General features: G+C 39.4%; 2 protein-coding genes and 1 long non-coding RNA gene across 3 annotated transcripts; 1 reads left to right on the forward strand and 2 right to left on the reverse strand.

The window, feature by feature from the left end:
- Nucleotides 1-6,058: 6,058 nt before the first annotated feature.
- LOC124189722 lies at nt 6,059-7,759 on the forward strand. Its single transcript, XR_006872636.1, has 2 exons — nt 6,059-7,141; nt 7,210-7,759. It is a non-coding gene; the product is annotated as an uncharacterized LOC124189722 (long non-coding RNA).
- Nucleotides 7,760-10,835: 3,076 nt separating this feature from the next.
- LOC124190013 (peroxidase-like) lies at nt 10,836-15,453 on the reverse strand. The gene is made up of 16 exons (XM_046582526.1): nt 15,314-15,453; nt 14,761-15,235; nt 14,278-14,691; nt 13,908-14,217; nt 13,619-13,839; nt 13,506-13,551; nt 13,299-13,426; nt 13,038-13,231; nt 12,760-12,979; nt 12,343-12,691; nt 12,120-12,276; nt 11,970-12,054; nt 11,821-11,909; nt 11,559-11,757; nt 11,396-11,498; nt 10,836-11,310 (listed from the first exon to the last, which is right to left on the reverse strand). Exons 1-16 carry the CDS (start codon nt 15,323-15,325, stop codon nt 10,989-10,991), a joined length of 3,324 nt encoding a protein of 1,107 aa, XP_046438482.1. The 5' UTR covers nt 15,326-15,453; the 3' UTR covers nt 10,836-10,988.
- A 2,296-nt stretch (nt 15,454-17,749) lies between these two features.
- Nucleotides 17,750-22,091, reverse strand: LOC124190014 (peroxidase-like). Its single transcript, XM_046582527.1, has 15 exons — nt 21,620-22,091; nt 21,113-21,550; nt 20,740-21,052; nt 20,447-20,667; nt 20,343-20,388; nt 20,130-20,257; nt 19,878-20,071; nt 19,602-19,821; nt 19,185-19,533; nt 18,965-19,121; nt 18,811-18,895; nt 18,659-18,747; nt 18,397-18,595; nt 18,230-18,332; nt 17,750-18,154 (listed from the first exon to the last, which is right to left on the reverse strand). The coding sequence occupies exons 2-15, from the start codon at nt 21,324-21,326 to the stop codon at nt 17,833-17,835; spliced, it is 2,640 nt and encodes an 879-aa protein (XP_046438483.1). The 5' UTR covers nt 21,327-21,550; nt 21,620-22,091; the 3' UTR covers nt 17,750-17,832.
- Between the last annotated feature and the right edge of the window lie 278 nt (nt 22,092-22,369).

Raw genomic sequence — 22,369 nt, forward strand, 5'->3', positions numbered from 1 at the left:
ACAAAAGTCAGCAGTCTCCGATCAAAGTCATTAATTCATCAATGAACGTTAGCCTACTCTTACATGAACGTGGGCCTACTATTACACGAACGGTAACTGATGTAAGTTCACAAAACAAAGTGGGTGTACCTAGCAACAAACCAAGATGCATCGAAGTGGAAGAGTTGGCATATTTTCTACGAGCTGAAACTTAAACCAAGAGGCGAAAACAGAATAGCTATAGGAGAGGTAGCATTGTCTACTGTTCACTTCTATAGTTTTTCTCTTTGTTGTTCTCGGGAACATGTAAGGAATTATGTAGTTATTCAGGCTGCACGAATGTCTTTGAGCGATTGCCATAAGAGTTTTGATGCCAATAATGATCTTTTTCATTATTTAACTAATTGTTTTTCCATTTTGGGTTGAATAGGTGCAACTTTTTTTCCCATCCCCCTGGCCGATTATTTTGTTTGTGTATTTTCTTCTATTTTGCTCGTTCGTTAAATCGACCTCAATTTACAAACCATTGAATAAATTTTTTTTTAGCTATTTCGTTTGTTAGGAGAGAATTCAATACCAGTTGGCAGGCCTCCACAACCAAAAATGATTGTTTATGGGAAGGAAAAGGAATTTCCCGTGTATTTAGGTATTTAATTAATCTCACCAATGTTTAGTGGTAACGTGTTTTAATTTTGCTTCAATTTTTTTCTATTTTTAGCTATTGAGTCCTTCTACTGTACTTAAATTGGCCACCACAAAAGGGTTTGTCCGGAGCCAAAACGCAGACTCGTGAAAATGCGATGCCATATTTGCAACGGCAAAGGACACAAAAACGCCAATTGCCCATATTTCATCAAGTGGATGTCCGACAACACAAAACTATATTAGGACAATTGTACAGCATCATCTTAAGCATCATTACCTTAGTAAGTACTATTTTTTAAAACTTATTTAAATTCATCACATCATTCCAAATGTACTCCTGGATAAATGAGGTTCTATCCACTATAAAAATCCAAATTTACTCATCTATATGTGAGGTTTTATGCACTCTCCAAAACCCAAATTTACTCCTCAAAAAGTGAGGTTCTATCCACACCCGAAACCCAAATTTACTCCTCTTTATGTGAGGTTCTATCCACTCCCAATTCCCAAATTTACTCCTTTGTAAGTGAATTTTGCACTGTTTAAATTTCTGGTTCTTGGTTGACTCACTTGTATGTCCATTAATTGGCAAAATTAGTTATTAATTATAGAGTTACTTAATTCTGTTCATTTTTATATCAGAATTTGATCACGATTGGTGGTTGAATGGCGTACGAAAAATGATGATTTTTCCAATTACATACAATCCATTACAAAGAAATCGCATTTTTATACTTCCAAGTATTATGGGGGGTTGCTGATCAACGCAGATTGGATTCTCCTCGACCGATACGTTCCGAAGTGGACCAATGAGAAAATTACGGTGATGACACAACCTTTCAGAAAGATTCGCCCAGGCTTTACCTTGCAGAAGACTGGAAAAAAACAGCCAGTAACATGTCTGTTTTTGAAAAAAATAGCGCCCAGGCGAAACTGGAGAAACGTGGTTATCATGATTTAAACCATAATATCAACGCTTGGAATACCTACCTTGGAATGTTCAAAAAGATGTGGGTAATTAAAGACTGGTCACAGTACGCTGTATCGATAACGATAACGGCCCGATGTTTCCGGCAGGCAACAATAACGACTGGTTAGTAGGTTTTTTCTATATTTGGTATCACTGTGACTATAAAATGATATAAATCAAAATAATTTCTTTTTTGGAACATCTATCATCCTTAAAACGGACATTTTCCCCCGTTCTGCATAATGTCGACAAAGTGATACCAGGGGTGAACGCAACTCAATAACTCTTTCTTGAGCAATTACAAGCTAAACGTGTTTTCACAAGAAAGATCGCAACTTCCCAAGCGTAAAATTAAATCACTCTGGAGACATTAAAGATTGGATAGTGTAAGAACGTAACGTAAGAGTTTTTCTAACCTATGCAGTTTTTCCCACTAAGCCTGTTTTTTTCAATATTTTTAAAATAGTGTAACGGATAGATCATTAGCCTTAATCCAATATTGTAGCCTGTAAAGGAAACGATAGCATCCGCTAAAACCCGAGCAATGGGCATAACAGTAGCCTCTCATGTGGATCCGCCCGATCCAGCATAAAAGAGACCGACAAAGAGCTTCTCAGTCAGTATCTGTACTCACTGATCAGTTCCATTAGTAGACAATACACTATTCACACCTATTCACCCTCTTGTTACAATAGCATACCAGCCGATAATCCCCTAGTTTTCCCCATAGGTACCCAATAAATTAATCCTAAAGCTCGACCATGACGACAATTTCTATTATTTTCCGAACTTTGTGAAAAAGGGAGGAAGAGGGAAATTTCTCGAAATCACCAGGAAAATGACGACGACTGGGGGAATTACCCATGAGCTTGGACCCAACCCAATCTAATACCGAATCAAGAAGACTGGGTAGCGGAGCCATACCAAGAAAACTGCATGAATGCATGAGAAGATGAGAAGAGATCAGAATCAAGAAGAAGGAAATATAGAGGTAGCAAATCCCCCTGCTAGCCCGGAGACGCCTTCAAACGAAGACCTCGACGCTGAACGTTAAAAAACGTTTTGCTTAAATTGTTTTCTTTATATGAGAATGTGGCTTTATGCTTTTTATGCCATTTATCGAAGAAACATATGTTTAATCGTTTAACAAAATCGAAAAACATTTGAAGGTTAAGAAAGTTCAAAGCGTCTTGGATAGCGTTATGTTCGCAATAAATTTTTCGTAATTCTTCACATTTTCATTTCATTTTTTACATCACGCTGTGAGGCTCACCCTTTTTTCCGGTTTCTAGTTTCCCTAAAACCTAAAATTGACAAAACATAAAATAACTTTTCTTGCCCAATTTTCAATTTTTCTTTTTTGCCTTATTTTGATATGAAAAGCGGCTTCAAATCAAAATCAGGCAAATGTTTCAAACGGAAAATTGGGTAACACGTCCGCTCCCTGTGGCCGGTGGTGGCAAAATGAGGCAGCGCTGAGATTTTTATGGAGTCCTGCCTTGTTTTTGGAGGTGGAAAATTTTGCCTTTGTTCTAGAAGGCGATATTTACCCATCCTACGAAAATAAAACAAAGGAGAAATCGCGACAACACCGTGGGATGGGACAGAAGAGGGAAAAGGGATAAAATAAGAAATTCCATTTTCTATTCGAAATTCATCTCATTAAATAAGTTTCGAAAAATTTGAAAATGACATATGTTGTATACCTAACAAAGTTCTTTATTTTACAACTTTTTGCGTCGTTCTAAGCCTTTTAGTTCCGTATTTATAGACCGGTAAAGTAGCATATTTTCAAGCTCCTACCGCGTGTTCCTAAATTTTTACATCCATTTATGGATGCCGTGCCCTTAACAATAAAAATCTGAAAAAAAATTCAGGAGGTATTCAATTCCCATGCCAACATGAAGTAAAATGCGGCACCAGAGTAATGGGAAATCCAATTACAGATTAGAGTTATTATTATTAGAATTATTTTTTTCTTGGCTTGCCGATTTTTATTCTAGTTTGTCACTTACTTGGGGTGTCGGTAATCTGCATGACGCATGACGGTATTCTGCATGAATTCATGCATGAATCTGCTTGCATGACAACCGTAATAACAGGATAAACTGCATAACAGTTATTTGCATAACTGACAAAGGCAACGCCAGTTATTAATGTTTTTGTTCTATTTACACAAATTGTCCTGATCAGATTACAATTCGAAATTAAATATAAATATAAGTTATGAACCGGCCTAAAGGGGGGTCGAGCGTAGGGGACTGCGCGCACCCTTGGGAGAGGGGTAAGTGAAAGGGGGGTTTACCTACGGACAAGTCGAAATAAAAATTTGAAAATAATTAAATTTTGAAATTATGAAATTTTATAAAGACAACTGCACCAGTCACTTCTCTATCATGGGGGGGGGGGGGCTTGTTGTGTGACACCTGTGTATTGTTCTGATGCGCAATTCCTGAACGTCCGTAAGAGGCGTAACTCTGGAACGTCAGTAGCTTCAATAATATAAGGTCTTCCTTGTGGCCCATTAGTTAGTTTGGTTACAGTCTGGTATTGAGACTGGGTAGTTCTGTTACAGTCTGGTATTGAGACTGGGTATTCTCTGTTACAGTCTGGTATTGAGACTGGGTATTCTGTGTTACAGTCTGGTATTTAGACTGGGTTTTGGTCTCTCATAAGGGTACGTTTTGTGTCGTCTTATTGTTTAAACTTGTCTTTCTCGTCTTTTGTCCCTGTCTTTTTAAATACAGTTAGTTAAGTTGTGTCGGATAATGGAGCAGTTACACATCCTGCGTTGCGCATTCTCCGCAAATGCGAAAATCTCATTTGTGTCCAAGCTGGTGTGTGTCGCCTACAGCGTCTTATGGGAAAACCAACTTCTTCCCGTTAAAACAGTTGTTTTCTTACCTATAACTTTGATTTCCCCCCTTTTCTTCCTAACAGTGAATACTTTATTCATTTCTCTATTACCTAATTTTTATTTCTATCCCCAATTCCATCTGGTTGATTTTTAATTAATTTTTGTTTGTGACTGGTTTTTTGTTCGTCTCCTGTAGCAGACGTTTCTAGACAGAATCGACCACGCTACGAACAAAATTCTTCTGCTACAAGAGACAAAAAAAAACCAGTCACAAACAGACGGTTCTCGAACAAAGGATAGCAAATACCATACGGTTGGTGTCAAGCGTAATAAAAACTTTAGTTCTGCTATCGGCCGCAGTGGTGCGCATCGGCGTAAACTGCGCACGACTTTTTGGCATGTCTACTACTTTTTCATTGGAATAACATCTATAGGCTCCACCAACCACCAGTCCACCCGCATTAAGTTTTAAGACGTCGAATGGAATTGGAATTTGCGATTGATTGAAAGTAACATCACCCCTCTGTACATAAAAATAAGCAGGAGCTGATTTTATATCTGCGAAGCCAATCCACGTCTGAAAACCTACAAATTCATTATCATTATTCATGATGCAAAAATAAAAATAGCTAATGCGCCGAAAATTGTTTTCAAGTAATGGCGAGCCATGGTCGCGACTCTCGAGTGGTTGAACTCCGAATGGAACTTTTCTCGGTTAATTTAATCAAATGATAGATTAATCGTAGGCGAATGAAATATTGAAGTCTAATCGCAATGTCTCGAAGGCTCGATTAGATAACATAACTTTAGGCAAAGGCTGTTGCTATGTATTACCGAAATGTGTTATACTTATGACGTGAAATGCTGAGCAGTAAAATGTATTTTCGAGGTTATGCTATGAACAATTTAGAATCAAAGTAGATTGCGCTCGAGGGGAATAAAGAATCCTATTGCAGGTAGAGAAATTATAAATAATTGTTTTGAGTATTTTGAATAATTTTTGCTTGGCTGGCTGATTTTATTCTGCTTTGTCACTTTAATGCCGCTAACAGGCGACAAAGGTGTCCTTGGGTAATAGCGCATCGGCACGAGAATCAGATCCAGTGTCTGGGGTACCACGACGAGATAGAGATATTTCAGCGATTTAATCCGCTTTTGTCTATAGTCAACTCCATAGTTACTATCACCTTTGTAATCGCATTCTTCATTAATGAATGGAATCCACGATTTTATTCTTTTGATGAAAGAAATGTTTTGCCGACTTTTTTTTCACCGGTTCTATAATAGTTCTGTAATAGCGCCGCGTTTCCTTGTTTTATTCTTCCGTAAATGCCGAGACATCTCATTGGACAAATGGATAACGTAAAGTGCGCTATATCCATTCCTTCCACAAAATATATAATAATTCACTTCCTTTCAACTTCGACATCTCTATTCAGCATTCACCTTCATTATTTTTAGCTTTTGGCCCACTGCCAATTCAGCTCTGATGTCTGGTATGGCTCGACCACGCAAAACACGATTTTCCTATTTAAGTATTGTGCTGTACAAGTGACTAATATAGTCATCCGGATTAGTCTCCGTTCGAACTCGGCGTTTCCCTCAAATGGACAATAATCGATCTTTTTCTTTGATAGAGCTTGTGAGGAAATACGCCGTGCAGTATCAATCTTATCGAGTATATGTGGACCTTGCTATGTCCACTAAAATTGGTCCATCAGCATGGATTCAAACTGTCAAACGCATTCTCTATTTCCGCGAGAATAATTAGGTCAAGTTGGTTGCCGTATCGATCGTGTGTTCGATCGCACTTCGTTTCCTGTAAACATCAGTAGTAACTAGTTTGAGCCAGAACTTTGCGCACAGAAAATCAACTTGCGTTCACGAAACAGTATATAGTATACTCTGTAACTCGACCCACCCTTACGAAAAAAACAGCTAGTTTTCAGCTTGTCTTAAAAGTTTCATTTTCGATCGCTTAACAAGTTTGCATTCTCACGTCCAACGACCGTTGAAAATTGTAATCTAATTCTTTTAATGCCAGCCGACTTTGAAGTGCAAGCGACACAACTTCCAAGCGATATAATCCTATATAAGTTAATGTTTTGATGACTTTCTAAAATTATGTCCGCATATAGTAGCTCCAGTGAATCATCAGTTTATAATCAGGGAATATGTTTGGGACAAAATTGGACGGCCTTGTCCGCTAAAGCAATCCAAGTTCTCTTTGTATTTTTCGTCAGAACTGCGGGCACGGGAAAGAGAGAGACCTTGTGTATTTCACGTCGAATGAAAAACACAATCAAATCTGGCGTACCTAAATCGTTTCCTATCGGGCGTTCGTATACTATATACCCATTCGGCTTTCTTTCTGGGAAACAAACCGGTTCGACATTTTCTCGTAAACAAAATTGTTATATTGCTGCACATCGCGCAAGGCCATTTCGAAATCTGGAAGCCAGCAACCGTCGTAGTTTGTTTGCCACCTTCAAAATAACTGCTGACATGTCACGTAAGCGCTTCCTGAACCAGCCCAATATAAGCCGACCGTTCGACTTGTTTTTCTTCATTCGATAACAAACATCAACAACACCAACTACAACTCAAGAGTTATTTCACAGTATTACCGACAAACATGACTGGTAAATTACTGATTGTCTTCTGTCTTATGGCGTCGTCAACGCGATCACGTAAGCTCCACTGAGTATATGTGTATACATTTATCCTCAAAATTTATCTAACTTTTATGTGTCAAAAGAACCTATGGGTCCGAGAGTCCTGGGAGATATTCTCGAAATGCAAGTTGCTGCTCCGGCGTCCACAGTCCCGGCAGATACTTACAGATTCGAAATTGTTAGAGAGGAACCAAGAGAGGACCCCATTCAATTCTTAAATATGTGCAACCTTTTCCGAAAGTACTTGTATGTGCCATTTGGAACCACTATTTTTGGCAATCCTTAGAAATCGTTGCGTAAGGACGTTTGTGTAAGATTGAAAGAAAAAAACGACCTCTAGAGAGAGGTTCACACTTTGATGCTTTTTGAACGGAAGTATCTTGATCGGATGTAGCTCCGCATGATGATGCAAAGCCTTATCAGCATCGTCGATATTGGGAAAGGGATCCGATTTTGGTGTTGGAAAACCTTAATTTAACTTGGAGTTTTGTGCAGTTGAATCAATTCCTGTACAAAATGTACCATTTACTCTCATGATACTGTCTTTTGTTGTTCACCGGCTTTCCACTTGTTTTTCTAATTTTTTCTATGTTTGATTTGGAACCGGCGATACCAATAAATGTGTCAAACATATGGTCGTGTTTATGTTTTTAGTCTTTTGAAGGTATACGTACCTTAATGAAGAATATAGGTTGGTAGAACCAACCCGAAATGATAGTATGGATGTTTTATGAGGTTGAAATAAGCGGAAAGTCACGCATCAACTAGCAAACGATCGTTAATTATAAGTTGATTTCTTTACTTTGTATAGTAAAACTTGTTATTGGGCAAACACACTATACGGTGACTATAACATGATTGGGCGAACCGGTTTGTTGATTTTTGTTATAATGCTCACTCTGAAACAGATGTTGATGCAAGCATTATAAGGCTTTAAATCTGTCTTCTGTTTATTATTTAATAAAATCGAAGAATATAGGCATTGCCTATATTCTCCTTACTTGTTTTTTTTCACCTCACATATACCCTACCTACTAAACTACATAAATTGGGCGAACCGGTTTTGCGATTTTTTAATCATGTTCACTCTGAAGTCTGAACCAGCTTATGCCTTTTTAACATCTAATTTCCCCCTCGATTTCCCCGGCGGATTAAATTCAAAACCTACACGTGCTGGCAGCCGACCAGGAATAAATAACAAACAGAAGGTAAACAATATCAATAATGGCGTTTGCACCAAATAAGGAGTACTACCCCTTACGGAAAAATCTCATCAAACTATATGAGAAATCATATGTTTATTAATGACATCAATGATTTTTTAATAATTTTTGATGATCTCATATATTTCTCATTAAATTGATGAGAATTTTCACCCTCATATTTATCATTAAAAGTGTTTAAAATATTTTTGTCTCATTTTATATGAGATATAACCCAATCCGTAGTAAGAAATCAGAAAGAAATCATATAAATTTCATGATTTTACCACAGACTTTTCGCATGAGAAATATGCAAGAAACTGGTGATAAATAACCATAAATATCATGATATTTTCTTAAAATAAATCAGTAATATATCATGTATTCTCAGTTTTTAATCATTAATTTCTATTGGTATTTTGTAATGAGATACTTGTATAAATTCATGTGAAAATCAATAAAATGTCATGATTTTCCCGCAGTTTTTTCGCATAAAAGATCTGCAAAAAATCAGTGATTATTAAGAAGGAATATCATGATATTTTCTTAAAATCAATAAGTAATTTGTCATAAATTCTGAGTTTTTAATCATTAATTTCTATTGGTATTTTGTAATGAGATACTTGTATAAATTCATGTGAAAATCAATAAAATCTCATGATTTTTCCACAGTTTTTTCGCATGAAAAATCTGCAAAAAAACAGTGATTATTAAGCGGGAATATCATGATATATTCTTATAATAAATCAATATTTTATCATATATTCTGAGTTATCAATCATTAATTTCTATTGATGTTTTGTGTTGAGATACTTGTATAAAATCATGTGAAAATCAATTTTACCTATGACATTATAAGATTTTTTTGGTTTTCTTTTATACAGTTTTTTGGCTTAAAAATCACGAAATTTATTATTAAATGTCTATCAGAAATCAGGTAGATTTAGGTGTGAGATCATGATATTTAATTATAATTATTTTGCATATTATCATTTATTAAGAGCTTTTTATCAATCATTTCTCTAATGCTTTATAGTGAGATTTTTCATTAAAATCATGTGAAAATCAGTTCCCACTAAGGAATCAAAAGATTTTTTGGTATTATTTTTACCCAATTTTGGGCTTTAAAATCTTCAAATTCATAACAAAAAGTCAGTAATAATCAGCTACAATTCAACAGATCAGATGTGAAATTATAACTATTTAATCGTCAATATTTTCTTATGTTTTGTAATGATGTGTGAAAAATCAAGGGAAAATTTCTACATATATGACATCAAAATATTTTCTTGTATTCTTTTAATACAATCCTAAAAATATCAGTTAAAATCAGCAAATAAGTATATAGGCCTACCTGGAATGAAATATTCTGACTTTAAATTCTTTTTGGACTTTTACATTTTTTATTTTTTACCTTTCGTAAATATATGGTAGCTATCTAATTCTCACAAAAATTACACGATGTTTTTATAATCACAAGATAGGCTGGGATAACTATTTTTTTTAACGCGCTAAGTAAATTTGAGTGAAAGTTCTATTTTACTCTGGTGTGTTTTTTTGTGTGTGAATTATTCTAAGTCCCGAAATCTGGCTTTTATCTAACTAAACTAACCAATTGATTATATGGTATGTCAAAACGCATCATAGAAATTTTTACTAAGTTTTTTCACGCGCTAAGTAAATTTGAGTGCAATTTCTATTTGACTCTGGTATGTGTTTTTTGTGTAAATTATTCTAAGTCCCATAACCCTGTTGTTATATCACTAAACTAACCAATTTATTAATTTCCACGTTAAAAAGCTTCAATCATAACATCAATTGGTGGTGTAGTGGTTAGCAGATTGGCAAGCCACCCTGGAAGTCGAGGTTCGATTCCTGGTCAGGGCAATTCTTTTTTCAATTTATATAATTAAAATCTCATTTAAAAGCGCTCAAATTCTCATTCAAATTTTAGTGAGAAAATCATTAACATTTTTGTGGAAAAAGAGAAATTAAGCGAGATTACAGTAAACCCTCAGTCAGAAATCATTATATTTACGCGACTAATCATTTATATTTAGATGAGAAATAACATAATTCTCACTTTGTTCACATGAAATTAATGATTAACGGCTGATTTTAAACTTGAAAATGTCCCAAATTCTCATCAAAAGTCATCAAATAAATGATATTTTGCTGTTAATCTCACCAAAATATCACGACAAAATGAATGAGAATTAAGGTTATTCTCATGTATTTCTTTATGAGTTTTAATGAGATTTTTCCGTAAGGGACACTATACATGGCATGGAGTCGGCAAGTGTGTGTTTCCGGGTTCGCGGCTTGTCTGAAAGAGTCCAGTTGTTTATAGTTAACGCCCTCGCTAGACCCTGACTTTTCCAATCAAGCTGTCAATGTAAACAACTGCGCACTTGTGTTTTGTTTGACCGCAAACATAAATAAATTTCATGTAGCCTTCAGACAGTCTGAAAAAAAAAACCTCCGGTGTTTCACACCAACCAATTATCGACAAAAAAAACTGTATTGACTGCCGTATTCACTACTGGCTCATGTTTCCCTCGACATTTTGTATTTTGCTCAATAGACTGCCAGCACGGAAGGCGTGATACAAATCTACCTGCAAGAGGACAGATTTTGGGCAGTCGATTCAAAGTTAAACATTAAAATTTCCATGGAAGTAAGCCGCAAATGGCTCCGTCAAAAGGTGAGCGGCCATACGAGGCTGGAATGTCTTTCAAGAAACAGATGCCCGTCACCGAGTTGTGGGTAAACGCGTTACACTTGCCGTCATTGATGCAGAGTCTGCCGCACTGTTCTCCCGGGATGGTCTTTCGACTCAGATCGTAGCCGGGGAAGTCGCAATTCTGCAGCCATTTGACTCCGCCGTCGCCGGTGTTGTATTCAGGCCAGCGATCTTCCACCCCGAATGGGCGAAGGTTAAGACGAGGGATAGAGGCGGAATCGCAATTCAAAATCGGGTTTCTGATGGAAATCAAACGGGGAATAATTAGTCAATGCGTCATCGTAATTATGGTAATTATAATTTCTACTATGTCGATTTACTTACACGTGAGATGGTGTTTTAAAGATTAGAGGCTGGCTGGATTTCACGTTGCTGTTGTCACAGACGACACGGGCAAAACTGGCGCGTCGGATTTCAGTCAGTTGATCTAAAATTTTGTTGAAAATGAATCAGTCAAATCAGAGTCAAATTTTTTATTGTTTCATACCTTTGGTGAAGCTGCTGGGCTGTCCAGCGAGATCGTAGAAGAAGCGGTCGCCCCGTTTCAGTTTCAGAAACTGGTCCGCTATGATGCACTGAAAAGTGGGTCCTACCAAAGCACCTGGAGCCAATCGCTCTGACATGGCTCCGATGAACAGGTCGATGTCGTCAACCGATTCGTACAATTTCGCAAATCTATCCACAATCTGTTAAGTGTATCATCTCATAACCTTTTGTAAACGTGAATTTAGCGTGAGCTGTAAACGTACCGCAGGGGAAATAAAATTAAGAAGGTCTTTGAATTGGCTAGCAGGTGGCAAGCCACATTGCGTCCGATAGGCGTTATAGCCGGGAATACCTATGCAAAAGTGTTATTAAATTAGTTTGATGGTAAGGCACAGAAAATAGGACGAAATACCGTGATCACGACCGCGTTGAAGGTTGAGTGAAACCAAATCCAAGCCGAAACCCTTGCCTTGCTCTTCAAACAAATGATTTGTCACCTGCGACATATTCGACATAAACATTAACACACCAGCATATATCAAATTGTGATAATCAAATTTACCTCCTGGGTGAAAAAGTTTTCCGCATTTTGACTGGGCTGACTGGCCAATCCAATGAGAAACTTGTCGAGATTGCCCGGCGTGTATATTTCTTGCGTTTTGAAAAAGTGTTGACGTAAAAGGATTTCTCGCTCCTTGGTCCTCCGCTGATTAGTCAAACTGCACAAACGTTCGATTCATCCGGCTGGTAATTAAATAATAATAAAAGAAAAATGATATGCGTACTGATGTTTCCCTTGGATGAGGGTGTGGCCGAACCGGAAAGCGGCTGCAGCAAATTCGTTCAAAATGGACGGATTGAGGTTCTTGTCGTAATCTTGACTGAAACCTTGCTGCAGTGGCAGCAGACCGAGTTCCTGCATTTTCTCTCGACCGATAATGATGGGCAGCCATTCGTTGAAGGTGATGTGCTGCATTTGAGCGGCCAGAATTCGTTTGGCCTCCTGGTAGAGACGCTCGTCGTTCCATCCGGGATTCAATCGGGCCAGTTCAGCCGCCAGTCGGTTGTGTTCACGCAAGAAAATCGTATGGGGCACAGCTAAATTGGGGTGTTCGTTCACTCGAGGTGTATCTCCTGTAGACCGTAACAATGTTTAAAATTTTTTAAATCTGACACGTACATTTTGTCTAAATTTTATTGACCTGTTTTGAAACACTTGACATCGGTGGGCGGATCGATTCCAGACACTGTTTTGGACAAGGTACATACCACCTTAGACTCCTCGTCGGCTGGGAGTAAATCTAATTCATTCCTGGGAGTGACTTTCATGCCGCCTTTTTTAAACGATCGTAATTCCTGCGCAATTTTGTCGTTGAAACCGTAAACGTTCGAGTTGTCCAGAAAGTGCGTCAATTGGTTCATCTATATCCAAGATTGAGGTGATAATTAATTGCCAAATGAATAAGTGTAATCAACTCACCTGTTCGGAGGCCCCGAAGGTGCAATCCAACCTGCGAATCGGTGCCGAACGGACCAATGGCATACAACGTTGGCCAAACTTGGAGAAAAAAGAATCGTTCTCCGGAATTTCAATCGGAAAACACTCGGGATGGATCAGCTCTTTCTCGATAAATTTCCCATCCGGCATACAGCACGGAATAGTGCTTCCATTGGCTTTTTAAAATAAGTGTGAGATTTAAAAAAAGTACTGTAAATGTAAAGAAACTTGCTAGTAGTATACCCATTTGGAATTCGGGAGTTTTCGTGAAATCGTGATCGATAAACTGTCCGTACTGCATGACCCAAGTCGTGTCGGTTTGGCTGGGAGAGTCAATATCGACGGCGACGGTTGTTGACACCAAGCGAGCGCTACAATTCAGCACACGAATCAAATATTTCTCAGTCAATCAATTTCTTAGCGAAACACATCTTGTAAATCTTTGATTACCTGGGAAGTTCGCCACCATTTTTAGCTCGTCTGGGAGTCCGCACACCTATCGAATTTGATTCATTTGAATATAAATATATTTAATTCAAGCATGACAAAATATTTGGGTATACCGTCAGCGTAAGCAGAAGGAAGAGCCCGTTGGAATTGTGTGAGCGATTTTCCCCAGGAAGGTCGCTGGATGTTATTGCACGATCCATCCAGCGTTCTGTAAGGGGAACGGATTGTTTTTTCATCACAAACAGGATCGGCGGTGCACATTCCCGACAAAATCGTGTCCTTTAAGTTGAATTGTTTCATGGTCCCCTGAACATCTTCCGGCTTAATATTAAACCTTTTTCGCACAAAAATTATTTTTGATTACAATGAATATTATAACGAAGGATATACAAAAAAAATTACCTTTTGACAATCTCGGTGACGGTGTAAGCTTCGATCATTGCGTCACGACTCATTTTCTCTGACTCTTCTGTGCTGGTGAAGACCAGTGCGTGCGTAGCGCGAGACGAGCCGGGCAAAACCAAAATTTTTTTCACGAAAAGTTGAGTCTCTATCGTGTCGGTGACCTTCATCTGCAGTTTACCGGCCTCAGCCGCCGAGTTCATAGAGTTGTTAATGCTGTTGTACTGCTGCTGTTGCTTAGGCGAATTAAATTCGAGATTATATTGCTTGGCTTTCTTCTCGTTGTCTTGCAGAGGGGGTGCTCCGTAACCTTTCAAATGAAATCAGAAATTGTAAAAATTCAAGTTATAAAATGTCTAAATTTAAATACTGTTTGCAGGAAGATCTGGACAGCAAGCTCCCGGACCGCCATCGGCTAAGGTGCAGCCCGCGCCGGGAGTGGCCAAAACGAGATCGTACCAGACAGCGCAGTCTTTGACCGGCCGGCATTTCGACTCTAATCCGCCAACTGCCGGACAATAATCAGAATCGAAATCCCTGAAAGGTAGGTAACCACACATGCCACCGTTGATGGGTGTACGAGGAGTATTCAACGAGGACTTTTTTAGGTAACAGGTCCCATCGCTATGGCGGAAGTGGTTGCATTCGGGATTGGCAACGCACAGGCCGCCGCATTGCTCTCCGGTAGCCTCGATTTGCCCGATGTCGTTGCCGTAAAAATCGCAGTTGAGAAGCCACTTGACGCCACCCTCTCCGGAATTCCAAACGTCCCGAGGTGGTGATTCTGGTACATGATGGTAAATTATACTGTAACGATTGATCAATAAAATAAATACAGGAAACGTCAAATTACCGGATTTAAACGGGAGATAGCCGCACACGCCACCTCTGGCGGGGGTACGAAGAGTAGTTAGCGGGAATGTCTTCAAGTAACAGTAGCCATCGTCGGTGTAACGAAAATGGGTGCATTGGTGTTTGACAATACAGAGGCCTCCGCAATTTTCGCTGGAACTCGGTAATCTCTCTAAATCGTTTCCGTAAAAATCGCAATTGAATTGCCATTTGACGTTGCCGTCGCCGGCGGTGTTCCAATTCTGTTTGGCGTTTCTTCCTGAGACTTGACAGCAAATAGCGTCTCCAATCGTCAGATTATCGCAAGCTTGGCCGTCAATCAAGGACGGATTGATTTTGTACAGAGCCTCTAGATTGATTCCGCAAGAGATGGCAATCTCCGAGCAGGTATCCCCAATTTTAATCGTTTGACAATTTCGGTCGGGTTGGGCGTCGGCGCTCAGAAGGAAAAGACATAAGACACTAGTGATGGGCAGCTGTAATTATTGAATAATAATTTTTTTACCGTGGGATTACAGTACGTAAATAGAACAGAAAATTTTAAAGAAACTTACTGTGATTTTCATGGCGCAGAGCTTGTTGGTCGGTCGCTGGAGAGCAAATAGTTTACCCCTCGACAGCAGGAGAGATATAATGCTGCAGCGAAAAGATTCTCACTTGATCTTTTTTAAAATGAAGAAGTGGATCCTTTATTCTCAAGGGAAAAAAAGTTGAGAAGGTCATGTTTTATTGCTGGTCAGTTCCCTTTTCCCTATGTTTTTACCAGTTGAAAATGAGAGACGAAAAAAGTTAAAGTTGTTTTTATGGTCGCGGATTTTCCTCACGGTTGAACTTTCAGGCCAATATTGAAATTACATAACAGTGAGATGTTACCAGAATCTGAGGAAAGCGTTATATGTTCTGTAAGCTTTGACACTGACTTCCGCATTTAAATTTTGAAACATCATACAATTTCTTTCGTTTTGTGGTTGATCCAATGTAATGTTTGTTTGAAGCTATCGATGAATTACCAAAAGTCAGTTAGAAAATTGTTTTTTTTATAATGCTTACGGAATGAAGTTTGAATATCACCGAGGAGGCGAGGTGATGGTACAGTCAACTGTGCTCTTCCTTTTGAAAAGTCTGCCTTTTTATACCAAAGGGAAAATTTATTGTAAACTTCATGCGACTCCATGTAATTCAAAAGTGAGCACATACTAAGATAAATCGCCCTGATTTTTATAGGGATGAGGGAGTGTCATCTGGGATTTTGGATAAAACTCATTGACCAATTGATAAAACGAAAAATATGGCTTGATCCAAACAAAACGCGTTGACCGGTGTTGACACATCTAGCTAGGTACTACCAACATCATGAAATACGTTTACTAATTATTTCATGCGTTCAATTGCTGTTTCGTCAATTGCTCTGGTTTTCCTCCCCTTTAGCGCTTAACTGTTGCAATTCTATCCAGTAGTCTATTAACCATCTTATCTTTGTCCTTTTCCTTTATAGAGAGTTCTTTGTGTTAGATTTGTTGAAAACTTGATATTGCATGCTGACTGGAACTGATGACCGATACTAATAATCAATGCTGACCGTGTGTCACCACCGTGAGGAAATTTAAGAAATAAATAAACGAAAAAAAAAAAATGCACAGCGTCTGACAGCTACTTACGGCATTATCGTATAGCTATAACATTCATTATCCAAAAGGGATAACGGTATAGTTGGTTGTAATTGAAGAAAATAAAGGGCATTAGACAATATACATTACGTCTTATCTCTGAATAGTTTAACTTAAACTTGTAAACTATAAGTTGGATAAAGAAATCACTCTTAACATATGTACGATTTTATACGCATGTATAAATGTAATATTGGATATGAATCAGGATTATCAGCTAAAAGAGTAGAATTAAAGTACGCTACTGACAGTAGCCTACTGTTATTTAATAAAAAGAAATACTATTTGTAGTTAACTAATGTAAATTGAAAAAGTAGGCTACAATAAAAAAAACATTTAAAGTTATTTTCTAGTTATTTTGTCCAAAATAGTTTTTAATTTATGCGATACAGAATGAAACATCGGCAATAATTCAAATAACAATATAAATATTTTTTGAATTAATCTGACACCTAGTACAAGAATTCCCTCCCGAAATATTTCTGGTCTCATCATCAACAGGCGCAACGTAAACATATTGATTCGACTTAAAAAGAGCGAGAATGTATTTTGTTGATAGAGCAAATGGGATCAAGAGTTTGGACGGACGTCACGTGAGAAAAGGAAAGAAATTTAAAGAAAGCTGGAGCACCTCACGAAGATCGAGCGGGATACCCAAAATTATAGCATGAAAGTCTTATGAGATTCACGCTTAACAAGTAAAGAAGGCGTTAATTAAGTTCTTTCCTTTTAGGAAAACTTTTTTTTTCACCTCACATATACCCTACCTGCTAAACTACATATAACTGGGCGAACCAGTTTTGCGATTTTTTAATCATGTTCACTCTGAAGTCTGAACCAGCTTATGCCTTTTTAACATCTAATTTCCCCGGTAGATTAAATTCAAAACCTATACACGACGTGCTTGGCAACCGACCAGGAATAAATAACAAGCAGTAGGTAAACAATACCAGCATCAATAATAGCGTTTGCTCCAAATAAGGAGTTTACTATACATGGCATGGAGTCAGCAAGTGTGTGTTTCCGGGTTCGCGGCTTGTCTGAAAGATCTATAGTTGTTTATAGTTAACGCCGGTTAACCCCTCGCTAGACCCTGACTTTTACAATCAAGCTGACAATGAAAACTGAAACAACTGCGCACTTGTGTTTTGTTTGACCGCAAACATAAATAAATTTCATGTAGCCTTCAGACAGTCTGTAAAAAATAACCCTACGGTGTTTCACACCAAACAATTATCGACAAAAAAAAACTTAATTGACTGCCGTATTCACTACTGGCTCATGTTTTACTCGACATTTTGTATTTTGCTCAATAGACTGCTAGCACGGAAGGCGTGATACAAATCTACCTGCAAGAGTACCAATTTTGGGCAGTCGATTCAAAGTTAAACGAATATAAGAAACAATTAAAATTTCCACGGAAGGAAGCCGCAAATAGCTCCGTCCCAAGGCGAGCGGCCATACGACGCCGGAATGTCTTTCAAGAAACAGATTCCCGTCGCCGAGTTGTGGGTAAACGCGTTACACTTGCCGTCATTGATGCAGAGTCTGCCGCACTGTTCTCCCGGGATGGTCTTTCGACTGAGGTCGTAGCCGGGGAAGTCGCAATTCTGCAGCCATTTGACACCGCCGTCACCGGTGTTGTATTCCGGCCAGCGATCTTCCACCCCGAATGGGCGAAGGTTAAGACGAGGGATAGAGCCGGAATCGCAATTCAAAATCGGGTTTCTGATGTAAATCAAACGGGGAATAATTAGCCAATGCTACATCGTAATTTTTAAATTAATTTGTCGATTTACTTACACGTGAGATGGGGTTTTAAAAATTAGCGGCTGACTGGATTTCACGTTGCTGTTGTCACAGACGAGACGGGCAAAACTAGCACGTCGGATTTCAGTCAGTTGATCTAAAATTTTGTTAAAAAATTAATCGATCAAATCAAAATTTATAAGCTTTAATTGTTTTCATACCTTCGGTGAAACTGCTGGGCTGTCCAGCGAGATCGTAGAAGAAGCGATCGCCCCGTTTGAATTTCAGAAACTGATCGGCTATGATGCACTGAAAAGTGTGTCCCACCAAGGCACCTGGAGCCAATCGCTCTGACATGGCCCCGATGAACAGGTCGATGTCGTCAACCGTGTCGTACAATTTCGCAAATTTATCCACAATCTGTTAAGTATATCATCTCATATAACCTTTGTTAACGTGAATTTAGCGTGAGCTCAAACGTACCGCCGGGGAAATCAAATTAAGAAGGTCGCTGAATTGGCCGGCAGGTGGCAAGCCACATTGGGTCCGATAGGCATTATAGCCGGGAATACCTATCCAAAAGTGTTATTACATTATTAGCTTAATGGAAAGACGTAGTAAATAGAACGAAATACCATGATCACGACCGCGTTGAAGGTTAAGTGAAACCAAATCCAAGCCGAAACCCTTGCCTTGCTCTTCAAACAAATGATTTGTCACCTGTGACATAAACATTAACACCATCAGCATATTAAAATAAAGATATCAAATTCTAATAATCAAATTTACCTCCTGGGTGAAATAATTTTCCGCATTTTGACTGGGCTGACTGGCCAATCCAATGAGAAACTTGTCGAGATTTCCCGGCGTGTATATTTCCTGCATTTTGAAAAAGTGTTGACGTAACAGGATTTCTCGCTCCTTGATCCTCCGCTGATTAGTCAAACTGCACAAACATTCGATTCATCAGACCCATAATTGAATAATTAAGGAAAAATGATATGCGTACTGATGTTTCCCTTGGATGAGGGTGTGGCCGAACCGGAAAGCGGCTGCAGCAAATTCGTTCAAAACGGACGGATTGAGGTTCTTGTCGTAATCTTGACTGGGACCTTGTTGCAGTGGCAGCAGACCGAGTTCCTGCATTTTCACTCGGCCGATAATGATGGGCAGCCATTCGTTGTAGGTGATGTGCTGCATTTGGGCGGCCAGAATTCGTTTGGCCTCCTGGTAGAGACGCTCGTCGTCCCATCCGGGATTCAAACGGGCCAGTTCAGCCGCCAGTCGGTTGTGTTCACGCAAGAAAATTGTATGGGTCACGGCTAAATTGGGGTGCTCGTTCACTCGAGGTGTATCTCCTATAAGGCGCCAAAAAATGTTTAACATTTTTTCTCCGACACGTACATTTTGTCTAAATTTTATTAACCTGTTTTGAAGCACTTGACATCGGTGGGTGGATCGATTCCGGACACTGTTTTGGACAAGGTACACGACACCTTAGACTCCTCGTCGGCTGGGAGTAAATCTAATTCGTCCCTGGGAGTGACTTTCATGCCGCCTTTTTCAAACGTTCGTAATTCCCGCGCTGTTTTGTCGTCGAAACCGTAGACGTTGGATTGGTCCAGAAAGTGCGTGAATTGGTTCATCTACCCAAAATTGAGGTGATAATTAATTGCCAAATGAATAAGTGTAATCAACTCACCTGTTCGGAGGCCCCGAATGTGCAATCCAACCTGCGAATCGGTGCCGAACGGACCAAGGGCATACAACGTTGGCCAAACTTGGAAAAAAAAGAATCGTTCTCCGGAATCTCAATCGGAAAACACTCGGGATGGATCAGCTTTTTCTCAATAAATTTCCCATCCGGCATACAGCACGGAATAGTGCTTCCATTGGCTTTTAAAATAAATATGAGGTTTAGAATAAGTAAATGTAAAGAAACTTGCTATAGTACCCATTTTGAATTCAGGAGTTTTCGTGAAATCGTGATCGATAAACTGTCCGTACTGCATGACCCAAGTCGTGTCGGTTTGGCTGGGAGAGTCAATATCGCGGGCGACGGTTGTCGACACCAATCGAGCGCTACAATTCAGCACATCACGAATCAAATATTTCTCAGTCAGTCAATTTCTCAGCGAATGATAATATCCTGTAAATATTTTATTACCTGGGAAGTTCACCGCCATTTTTAGCTCGTCTGGGAGTCCGCACACCTATTGAATTGGTTCATTTGAATAAATACAATTGGAGCATGACAAAATATTGAAATACCATCAGCGTAAGCAGAAGGGAGAGCTCGTTGGAATTGTGTGAGCGATTTTCCCCAGGAAGGTCGCTGGATGTTGTTGCACGATCCATCCAGCGTTCTGTAAGGGGAACGGATTGTTTTTTCGTCACAAACAGGATCGGCGGTGCACGTTCCCGACAAAATCGTGTCCTTTAAGTTGAATTGTCTCAGGGTCCTCTCAACATCTTCCGGCTTAATGTTAAATCTTTTCCGCACCCACAAATTATTGTTGATTAAAATTAATATCATAACGAAGGATAGACAAACAAAAAATTACCTTTTGACAATCTCAGTGACGGTGTAAGCTTCGATCATTGCGTCACGACTCATTTTCTCTGACTCCGCTGTGCTGGTGAAGACCAGCGCGTGTGTAGCGCGAGACGAGCCGGGCAAAACGAAAATGTTGTGCTCGAAAAGTTGAGTCTCTATCGTGTCGGTGACCTTCATCTCCAGTCGACCGGCCTCAGCCGCCGAGTTCACAGAGAACTTGTCAATATTTCCAGAAATGAACTGTTGTTTAGGCGAATTAAATACGAGATTATATTGCTTGGCTTTTTTCTCGTTTTCTTGCAGAGGAGGTGCTCCGTAACCTTTCAAATAAAATTAGAAATTGTAAAAATTCAAGTTATAAAATGTCTAAATTAAAATACTGTTTGCAGGAAGATCTGGACAGCAAGCTCCCGGACCGCCATCGGCTAAGGCGCAGCCCGCGTCAGGAGTGGCTAAAACGAGATCGTACCATACAGCGCAGTCTTTGACCGGCCGGCATTTCGACTCTAATCCGCCAACTGCCGGACAACTGCTGCTGAAAGAAGAATTTGGAGAAGAGAAGTCAAAATCCCTGGATGGCACGTAACCACACATGCCACCGTTGATGGGTGTACGGGGAGTATTCAACGAGGTCTTTTTTAGGTAACAGTTCCCATCGCTATGGCGGAAGTGGTTGCATTCGGGATTGGCAACGCACAGGCCGCCGCATTGCTCTCCGGTAGCCTCGATTTGCCCGATGTCGTTGCCGTAAAAATCGCAGTTGAGAAGCCACTTGACGCCACCCTCTCCGGAATTCCAAACGTCCCGAGGTGGTGATTCTGGTACATGATGGTAAATTATACTGTAACGATTGATCAATAAAATAAATACAGGAAACGTCAAATTACCGGATTTAAACGGGAGATAGCCGCACACGCCACCTCTGGCGGGGGTACGAAAAGTAGTTAACGGTAATGTCTTCAAGTAACAGTAGCCATCGTCAGTGTAACGAAAATGGGTGCATTTGGGGTTGGCAACACAGAGGCCTCCGCAATTTTCGCCGGAACTCGGCAACCGCTCCAAATCGTTTCCGTAATAATCGCAATTGAATTGCCATTTGACGTTTCCGTCGCCAGTGTTCCAATTCTCTTTGGCGTTTCTTGCTGCTTGACAGCAAATAGCGTCTCCAATCGTAAGATTATCGCAAGCTTGGCCGTCAATCAAGGACGGATTGATTTTGTACAGAGCCTCTAGATCGATTCCGCAAGAGATGGCAATCTCCGAGCAGGTATCCCCACTTTTAATCGCTTGACAATTTCGGTCGGGTTGGGCGTCAGCACTTAGAAGGAAAAGACATAAGACACTAGTGATGGGCAGCTGTAGGGCCTAATTATTAAAAATATAAATATTTTACCGTATGATTACGTAAATAGAACAGAATTTTTAAAATAAACTTACTGTGATTTTCATGACGCAAAGATTGTTGGTCACTGCAGAGCAAATAGGCCTAGTTTACCCCTCGACAGCAGGAGAGATAATGCACTGCGAAAAGGCGAAAAGATTCTCCCTTGATCAGTTTTTGGAAGGAAGAAGTCGATCCTCAATCTCAAGGGCAAACGAATAATCAATTCTTCGAGTCTTTAGTTAACGGTTGACAG

This window comes from Daphnia pulex, chromosome 3 (assembly GCF_021134715.1).
Source record: "Daphnia pulex isolate KAP4 chromosome 3, ASM2113471v1".
Classification (NCBI taxonomy): domain Eukaryota; kingdom Metazoa; phylum Arthropoda; class Branchiopoda; order Diplostraca; family Daphniidae; genus Daphnia; species Daphnia pulex.